The sequence below is a fragment of the Sceloporus occidentalis genome, unplaced genomic scaffold (assembly GCF_023333645.1).
Source record: "Sceloporus occidentalis isolate IW3139 unplaced genomic scaffold, rSceOcc1.0.p SCAF_107, whole genome shotgun sequence".
NCBI classification, from domain to species: Eukaryota; Metazoa; Chordata; class Lepidosauria; order Squamata; family Phrynosomatidae; genus Sceloporus; species Sceloporus occidentalis.
In genome coordinates, this window is record NW_028317087.1 from 93506 (window position 1) to 103730 (window position 10225).

The following is a 10225-nucleotide window of genomic DNA, read 5'->3' on the forward strand; positions in this document are numbered from 1 at the left end:
AAATATATTAAAAACCACCATGATTTAAGAAAAGATTTGGCTTTAAAATGGAATATGAGTTCAGGAGAAACTATATGGTTCACCTACATTAGGTATGTTGATCTTGGTGGAATGTACACTTGGATCCATATAACCTGATACAAGCATCCTAAACTAAAGATACATCTGGGGACAGGGCCACCTATAGGCAAAGTAGGCGCCCGCCTGCAGCCGCAAACCGCCGCCCGCAGTCATTCATTAGAAGCGCGGCCACGGCTCGCGGTCAGTGGATGGGAGGCAGGCAGCTGCGCAGGCAGTGCAGGCTGCCGCCGCCAGCCATGGTCATTCAGTAAGCGCGGACGCGGCTCGCGGTCACTATGGGGAGGAGTGGGTGTATAAGTGGGTGTGGCAAAGGGGGAGGGTCTTGTGGGGTGGAGCCAGGGGGTGGCAAAATTATGTTTTGCCTAGGATGGCAAAAATCCTTGCACCAGCCCTGTCTGGGGATATATGTTTATGTTATATTTATGCAGACTAGAACTGGTGCCATTTTATTGCATTTCAGGCATGATTTTCATTGAACCATTTTAGTGGCAGAGAGTGTGTGTAATGAACTGCCTGTGTTACTCGTTGTAATTAATTTAAGGCCCTTAGCAGAAATAAGCTACTACACAAAAATATGAACATTTCTGAGGATAAGGACATATCTAAAAAAAACAGATCTTCATGGAATTATTAAACCATAGAACCTTTGGGCCAAACCATTTGAAGGCTTCTTCAATTATGCCTTTCGGCCACAGTGTTTCAATAAGATGATTCTTGTGTAATTTCCATTTATAGTGCGTGTTCAATGATTTTGAAGGATGCAGGAAGATAAGCCGTTAATTATTCTATCATCAGCCTTCATTCCCAGTTTAAGTGATGTCTTAATGAGGCTGATGATGATTGTTTTGGATGAAAAGACTGGTCTGTACGTGAATCATCTTTTGGATTTTCCCTCATAAATGTTAATTGGTCAAACGAAAGTTGTGTTGACAACACACCTATTCTCATCACAGGAAAATGTGAACTTTTAAGGATAAACCTTGCTCTTAAATAAAGCAAACCTTGTATTTCCTTGCTCCCTTGTTCCAAAATTACTATTTATAACCAGCAACATTTTTCTACAATACTGACATCACCTTAGGCTACCTTTATAGACACATAGTCACACATTTTGGGTTTAAAGGTATTAAGAAATGTCATAACAGACAACATCATTCTTTGTCCTTTAAATTGAGTTGTCTGAAAATTCTTCATACATGCCTCAAGAAAAAAGGAAAGTAGAGCCGCTTGATGGCTCATAAATAAAGTGCTTCATTCAAAAAGCAACTAGGAAATATCGTCGTACAAATTCGTCAAAGTTTATTACTATGTTAACAAAAAAATATAAAATTCTTTGAAACATCTCTGGTTATCTGCTATTAGAATGCCTGACAGCTATCCACTCATTCAAAAGAACTAGTAAGATTACTGTAACCTAACTGTAAATGGACCAATATTCTCTTCATAGACACAGATTGAACTACATTTCCATATGTATTAAATCCATTCACTGTAATTAGCTTTTCATAGTTAGATACTAGTGTGTGTGTTAGGAAAAAGAATCCAATAGCAGTTGGTGCCAGGAGCCACATAACACATAACTAATATCTAAATCCTCCTCAGTCCTCTTTGTAAAGTAACAAAGTGACCAAGTATTCCCTTATACTGAACAAGGTAAATAATATATGTTTGAGTTATTTAATATTTATATCTGGGAAAGTATAAAACTAGAAATTATAGATACACTCAATGGACTCTAAGCCCTTTCTCATTGCAATAAAAGTTAGAAATAGTAACATTTAGGAGTACGCAGGAAGAAAACTAGTGACAGCTCCAAAATTCTTAATGTTGCCCTCAATAGTAGATACATGATTTGCTTAATAAGCTAATAAATGTTAAAAGAGAGCAAGAGATCTTCTCCAAGTGATATATTGGTAAGTAACAACCCATGGCAGGGCTTTCTCAAGAAAACCCACCGCTGCTTTTGGGTAAAAACTCTTGTGTAAGACCACCAAAACTAGGGAGGGATCACTATTTTAATCACTACTTTTTTATGGATACCCGAAGCAGGCCGGACTATAGAGTGCTCCTTAACCACGCTAAACATTCACAAACTTGCACATCGTCCAAATAGAACAGCTGTCAGTTATTGACAGTGGACATGATGGCCTTCTAGTGGCCATAGGAGCGTTATTTGTGGAGAAGACATTACTATGCAGTGTGCACATAAATGGCATATGGGCCTCTCCTACCTTAGACCATGACCTACTGCTCCAAATATTTCTCAATATGCACTCCAGGAAAGCCAGAAAAAAATAATGTACCCCAAAAGGTTGTGTTTTTTTTGTTTTTATTTTTTTTAGTATATTTGGACTTGTCAAAATCTAGGGTTGTTTTTTTTTAAGTAGGATCCAAACGAAGATACAGAATGGAATGATGCTTTACGAGACTTCGGCATCATTCCTCCAAAAGAAGAGGAAAAGGATGAAATCGAAGAAATGGTTTTAAAAATACAGGAAGAAGCTGCAGGTAACAGATGATTAGATTTAGTAGTAATATATATACAATACCTAACAAAAGTGAGTACACCCCACACATTTTTGTAAATATTTTATTATATCTTTTCATGTGACAACACTGCAGAAATGACACTCTGCTACAATTTAAAGTAGTGAGTGTACAGCCTGTGTAACAGTGTAAATTTCATGAAATCAAAGCCTCATTTACACCAAAAATAATAAACATAAACCACACAACTAAATTCCTATATAAGCGTAAGGCATATTCTTCCTTCAAGTCACTTGAACTCCTTGGTTACAAAATGCATATTTTTTTATTTTTTTAAAAATATTTTATTAATTAAGTAGCAGATCACAACAGGGATATCACCAGCATATATATTGATTACATCAAATTTACATTATATTAATTCAAATCTGAATTGTTGTTCCTATTGTGAAACTGTCTACTTTCATTCATTCGTCATTCATACAACATATTTCTATCTGTAGGATTTCCAAAGGAGTAGAGGAAGAGATTGAAATATCTGCTGTAAATTTTCTTCTAATTTTAGAAGATATTTTGAGGATCCCTGTCACAATAGGATTTGCAATATTTAAGTTTTTTAGTTTTCCTGGAGATACCCAGTATAACATCAGGGGTTCTATATTATTACAAGACCACTTCTCATAGTCGTACCATCCTAAGTTGTCTTTTTTTGTTTTCCAAGCAGAAAGGTGGGAAAACATACACGATTCGTATATTTCTATCAGATTTGGATAATTTAGTCTGTCATAAATCATCTTTCTTTTCAGTGTCTGTAACAAAATTCTAGATTTCTTGTTGTACCATACAAATTCTAAAAATATTTTATCAAATCTACGTATAGTAGAAATTTGAATGAATCTGTAAGGGGATTGTTCTAAATAAGTAAATAAATTTTGGTAGCACATAGGCTTTCAGCACATTTATTCTCCCCATCCATAATAGCTCTATTTTAGCCCACTACATATTTTCAATGCATTCCAAGACTCTCTGCCAAAAGTCGGTTTAATATGTTAGCCTTCCCTAATCCCTTTTTTTAAGTTTAAATAATAAATCAGAAATGTGGAATTTGTATCTGCTTATATCAAAAGTCTTTTGCACTTTGTTTGCTCGTTGCACTCCACGCTTTAGCAAGGCGCTGAAGAACGAAAGCAGATTATGCATCAGTGTTTGGCATCCAGAGCATAGAACTCAAAATGTCACCAGTAAACCTTTAAACACAACTATTCTAATGGGCAGACTAAATGGGCCGAATGGTTCCCACGGACTGCCTTTTTATTATATCCAATGTTATTGGATTATCCACAGATGTTTTGCTGCACAGCATATAGAATTACAATGTTATATTTAAACATGCAGTATATTTAAATAAACTAAAACAAATTGTCCCAGTTTCCAGAGACATTCACATATGCTATTAATGTAATTTCATAAAGGAACATGAATTAAATACATTACAGTTTGGAGGAAGCGTACTAAGGTTTGCATCATGTAATATGCATCGCTCACAGTGTAATATGTTTTTAATAATACATGAATAGGAAAAAAAGATTTGTTAATTAGATTAATTAGAAAAAAGGAACACTATATTAATAGTAAATAGCAAATCTGTATAAAGTTTGAATGTACAGTACCAGACTATGATCCTAGGCATTGTTATACCAACCATATGATCATAAACATCTCTATAATAAGACAGACTTGGGTAACTATCTAAGTGAGTAACGCAGTATGTCATCGCATTGTTTTCAGTTACGGTTTCAACAGCTTTATAAAACTAACTCAATGGCAAAACACCCATGTACTTTCAAAGTAAAATACACTGTTGAGCATAATTATTAACCGGTGTCACACCCTAGGGGTCATTTTACTGACATTTTGCCCTTAAGTCCATGAGCCAATTTTAATGGTATTATATCGTGACTAGCCCTTTCAGCTAGAAACATTTGGTTGTAAGTACCGTATTTCCCCAAGTATAAGACGCTCCCTTGTATAAGATGCACCTTAATTTTGGGGGCCGAAATAAAAAAAAAAAAAAATTACATAAAGTTATTGTACTGGCTGCCTGGGCATGATATGAGTGTGATTGATGTTAGCTGCTAGCAATTGTTCGCAATCACACTCCTATCATGCTCAGGCAGCCATTACATGCACATCACTTTCAGGCTCCCTGTGCCCCCTACACACGGATCCATGCTAACACAAACACACACCCACACTCATTCATTCATTCATTTACTCCCCCACCTTACCTTAACTGCAGACTTCCGTGGGCGCCACTGTTTCCCTCCGCGTTGCTCGAGCAGGAACGGAGCGGAGTCATGTGATGTGCATTCACGTGACTCCACTGGGTTCCTTTGTCGCCGCGACAGATCAAGAGACGCTGCTGAGCAAAACAGGTAACCAGCAGGTCCCCTTTTTAGTAAAAAAAAAATTAAAAAAATCTACCACCACTATATAAGACGCACCCAATTTTTAGACCCCAAATGTTTCTAAAAACATGGGGAAATACGGTATTTACCGTGCAAATGTCAGGTAATCTAAATGATACAGGTACACTCTTATCAGTAGAAGTACCTGCTAAAAACATCCAATTGAAGATATGTATTTGTCCCAGTGTGTTTTTAGTCCGGGACAATTGTATGTCAGTTTTTCTGGAGCTACAGCTGAAAAGGCAGCCCGGGTGAAAATTCTTCATACTCTCACTCAGGGTTTCTCGGTGCCCTGAACCAACAGGTTATACCCCAAATGTAATAATCATAATAATTAAACAGTGAGAAGTGTGATAATACCAGTCTTACATTTAAATGATCTGCAAAACTGACATTGAAATGTTTTTATCTTAGTTAAACCATATGAAAAAATGACACTGGAAGCTTTGAAAGAAGCAGAAGATACATTTCAGGAAGAGGAGAGAGCCATCGAAATCTACAGGTAAACATTTCATTATATTCTCCATTTAATGTTAAAATGACACAATGTGATTTCAACCCACAAGGGTGGTTTTGTCACAGTTTTTATATGTAATTACTTATTTTTCACATTAAATAAACATCTTAATTAGAAATGAAGTGTATGTGAAGAAGTTTATAAATATGTTTGTGATGTTTTGATCGATAAATTGATTTTGAAAGCATGATAAGAAACCATTCTAGATTGAGAATTCATTTGAACAGGACCCTCCTAACCTTTTCTTTCTAGTCCAAATTTCTGCCACCATCTTTAGGAAGAATATCCAACTTCCAAGTACCTGACACCACCCTGATCCAGGCACCCCAGGCAGTTGCCTCTATGCCTTATGATGAGACTGGCCCTGGTGATATACATATTTATTATTAATAAAATAATAACAAATAATAGCATTATAGTGAATAATAATAATACATTTTAAAGGAATAATAATAATAATAATAATAATAACAAGAATGCATTATAGTGAATAATAATGATAATAATAATAATACATTTTAAAGGAATAAAGAATAATAATAATAACAACAAGAAGAATGCATTATAGTGAATAATAATAAATAATAATTGCAGGCTGTGTCAACTACCAGGCAGTAAGAGCGTGCCACAAACAATTAATTTATCTGTTAGAAACAACAGATCAGTAACTCTTGAGTGACAAAGGGTTAAGGCCTGCAAATAATTTTTAAAATACATTTTATTTTTTCTTCCCACTGTACACTGGGCTTATTTTGAGTATGGTTTGCAACTTTGCATGTATGGAGCGCCATCTAGTGAGAGCAGACAACACTACACAAAATGAATTCAGCGAGCAATGAGATTATAGCAAATATTATACATGATTTATCAACAATATAAATATTCTTACTCGTCACAATAATCTGTAGTAATCCTGAGAAAACAGTCTGCCGCTTTAGTTTAGGTACAGTCAAGTTTCAAGATAAGTACATGTAGGGGTTAAGCTAACTTGCGGATTTTCAGGGCCCCTGTGATGTCCAAACTTGTTCAAATTCCTTTCCTACATTCATAGTTACCGTCTCCCAGTCCTAATCTTACAGGTAACTGAAAAGTTATATTTAAATAAGCAGTTAGTCTGTCTCTCAAAGACCAATTTCAGAGCTATGGCAGGTATGCCCTTCATTTTCTAGCCAGGTATTACTATACATTAAAGCTTCACATAAAACGGTATGATCCATTATATACTGCATGCTGAGTTTTTGTTGGACAAAAATGGAGGTCCATATTCAGGCATCAGACTTCTGATATCATTCACATGATCCAATATCTTTTTACATTAATAATAAAGATAGATATGCCATTTCTGCCTAAGATAAAGCTGAAGTTAATACCTTTACGTGGCCAATATAGAATAAAATATAAAGTAAGTTATGTTTCTGGAACCTCAGTAGTCTCTTCTTCAGATAGAATCATTACATTAAAGACTACATTAATAATAAGAAGAATCCCAAATAGGCTAAAGCTATCTGATTGTCATTTCTCATTGTCCGATTTTAGGAGAAAACGCATGCAGGAGCTTAAATCTCTACAGAAAAGGCAGATATTTGGAGAACTTCTGGAGATTCCTGGAAACGTATATGTGAAAGAAGTCACCTGTGCACAAGCAGATGTTTGGGTTGTCATTCATCTTTATAGATCAAGGTAATGTATATATAGTTCAGATATATGGATATCTATACCAATACTGTTTACCATTCCACCAATTTTTCTTTAAAATAGCACCAAACTATAAGGGTGCGGCCTATAATTGGGCCAATACGGTATATGGCTCCCCCCGCCTCCAATGATGAATGGAGGCCAATAGGAACTAAGTAACTCATATTAAACCAATCAATTACTACTGCGGTCGCTTTGGAAATTCTCATAAACAAAATTAGGCTACAATTCCTATAAAAGCTGCAAGATGGACACAATTAAACTACACAGAACTCAAGCAGTTTATGTTATTTTAGTTTTTCTTAATCTATGGTTCTATTTAACAATAAAAATATCCTCTTCCAGTATTCCGATGTGCAATCTGCTGAACTATCACCTTGAAAAGCTGGCTAGGAAGTTCCCAGGAACGAAATTCTTGAAAGCCGTTGTCGACAGCTGCGTTCACAACTACGAAGACCACTGCCTACCAACAATATTCGTCTACAGAAATGGGCAGATCGAAGGATCATTTATCGGTGCGGAACAATGCGGAGGACCAAGCCTGAGTCTGGAAGGTAGCGACTTGTCACGTAACTGAAAATATGTTAACAAGTCTGCTAACACGTGCGATAAATTTACCCATGTTGTAATAATTATCTGGTGGGATGAGGTGTGAGATCTGCTCGGTTGCTTTTGTGTCCATTGACATAGTTACATAGTTACATAGTTATATAGGCTGAAAAAAGACATGCGTCCATCAAGTTCAGCCTTTCCTATATCTGTTAATTTGTTGATCCAAAAGAAGGCAAAAAACCCCCCAGTTTCGCTCTTTCCAATTTTGCACTAACCAGGGGAAAAAATTCCTTCTTGACCCCAAAACGGCAGTCAGATTTCTCCTTGGATCAATAAGCTGTTTCCCCATAATTAAAGATTATATCCCCGAATATTATGTTTTTCCAGGTATCCATCCAGTTGCTGTTTAAACGTCTGTACAGACTCCGATAAAGCTACCTCTGCAGGCAGAGAACTCCACATCCTTATTGTCCTTACTGTAAAAACCCTTTCCTCTGCTTTAGTCTAAATCTCCTTTCTTTCAGTCTAAACGCGTGACCACGTGTCCTGTGCATAGTCCTGTTTATAAACAGATTTCAGCATAATAGTTTGTATTGGCCCCGAATATATTTATATAATGTTAGCATATCCCCTCTGAGGCGACGTTTCTCTAAACTAAACAGATTTAAATGAGTTAACCTTTCTTCATAACAATAGTGCTCCATTCCTTTTATTAATTTTGTAGCCCGCCTCTGCACCCTTTCTAGTGCTATGGTATCCTTCTTTAGAATAGGTGCCCAAAATTGCACAGCATATTCAAGGTGCGGCCTTACCATTGATTTATACAGAGGCAACATTATATCTTTATCCCGCGACTTGATGCCCCTTTTTATACATACCTTACTGGCCTTAGCAACCGCTGACTGACATTGCACATTTTGCCTAGTTTGTTGTCTATAACAAATCCCAAATCCTTCTCATTTGTCGTTACCCCTAATTTTCTACCGTTTAGGGTGTAGGTTGCTTGTGCATTCGCTACCCCGAAGTGCATAACTTTACATTTGTCTACATTGAATTTCATCTGCCATTTGTGTGCCCAGTCCCCCAGTCTATCTAGATCCCTCTGCAGCACTGTAATATCCTGCTCGCCCTGTATAACTTTACCTAGTTTAGTGTCATCTGCATTTTAAGCAAAAATGATTATAAATGTAAAAAAAAAAAGGCTTTGGGCACTCAACAGTACTAAAAACATACCTCCCAACAGTCCTAGTTTTTGCAGAACAGTTCTGATTTTCGGGTCCCGCTTTAACAGCCAGTTCAGATTATATGCCAGTTGTGTAGATATTTGAAAGTATCTCCCTATGCCTACATGCTCCAGTGTTGGCTCTGCCAATTGGCTCCAAGCAACCGATCAGTGCTGTGTATATAGTCATGCGACACAGCATTACGCTGCAGCTTCTCCTAAAGTGATTGTTTTATAGCAGGCACTTTAATATGCATTCTTTCTTGGTAAGATAGACTCTAGCCTGCCCCTTAAACTCGGCAGAGAGGTCGATACGAAGCATGAGCCAACAGCTGTGGACTGGGTGGCACTAATAGACACGCAGGGGTTATGATCACCTAATCACCAACCTACTTGTGCCCCTTTGCTGGCGTTGCACATGGTCGTGTGACATTACACGGTATTGGCGTTAAGACATCAGGGCTTCTTAAACAGAGAACAATGCTGTAATAATGTGTTATTCTACCATATGATTCTTCTACAATATGATTAATAACTGTTTTGCATTATCATCATTAAGAATTAGAATGGAAGCTTGCAGAGGTTGGCGCGATCAAATCTGACCTGGAGGAAGACCCAAAGAAGACGATTGTTGATATGATGATGTCATCAGTCAAGAAAAGCAACCAATGGAAAGGGCCGGAACATCCAAATAAATAAAGGGTTTCTGCACCTCATTCGGGAGGAAACGATCTGATCTGGATTTAGCTGTCAAAAAGACCACTGACATCTTCTCGTGTGAACAAATAATGAATAAATAAGGATGTTATAGTGTGAGAACATGAAGCAGTTGGACTTGTGTATTAATAAGATTTACAAGATGGCACAACTCCAAAAAAAACTTTGAACATTTTCATCCCAAAGTCTCGTTATCCCATGTGACACATAGTGTATATAAAAAATCTATATGTGCAACAGAACCCCCTACCCCGAAGAGCAAGTGCCATCAACTAAATGATGATGCCGCCACTCACAAGATGGTGTCACCAACTGAAAAATCAATGAGTTCCTCAATGGAACCCAGCTCACTAATCCGTGATTAGTTAAAAAAAAAAAAAATATATTATATACCGTATTTGCCCGATTATAGGACGAGGTTGTTTCCAGAGCAAATGCTCTGAAAAAAAACCCTCGTCTTATAATCGGGGTCGTCTTATAATCAGA

General features: G+C 36.9%; 1 protein-coding gene across 1 annotated transcript in view; it reads left to right on the forward strand.

Moving 5' to 3' along the window:
* The window catches only part of LOC149283227 (phosducin-like protein 2), a 32975-nt gene extending 23254 nt beyond the window's left edge, over positions 1-9721 (forward strand). The window contains exons 5-9 of the mRNA XM_089497780.1: positions 2469-2589; positions 5451-5538; positions 7090-7233; positions 7594-7802; positions 9582-9721. Coding sequence (XP_089353906.1) covers positions 2469-2589; positions 5451-5538; positions 7090-7233; positions 7594-7802; positions 9582-9721 — 702 coding nt within the window. The remainder of the gene's footprint in view (positions 1-2468; positions 2590-5450; positions 5539-7089; positions 7234-7593; positions 7803-9581) is intronic.
* The last annotated feature ends 504 nt before the right edge of the window (positions 9722-10225 follow it).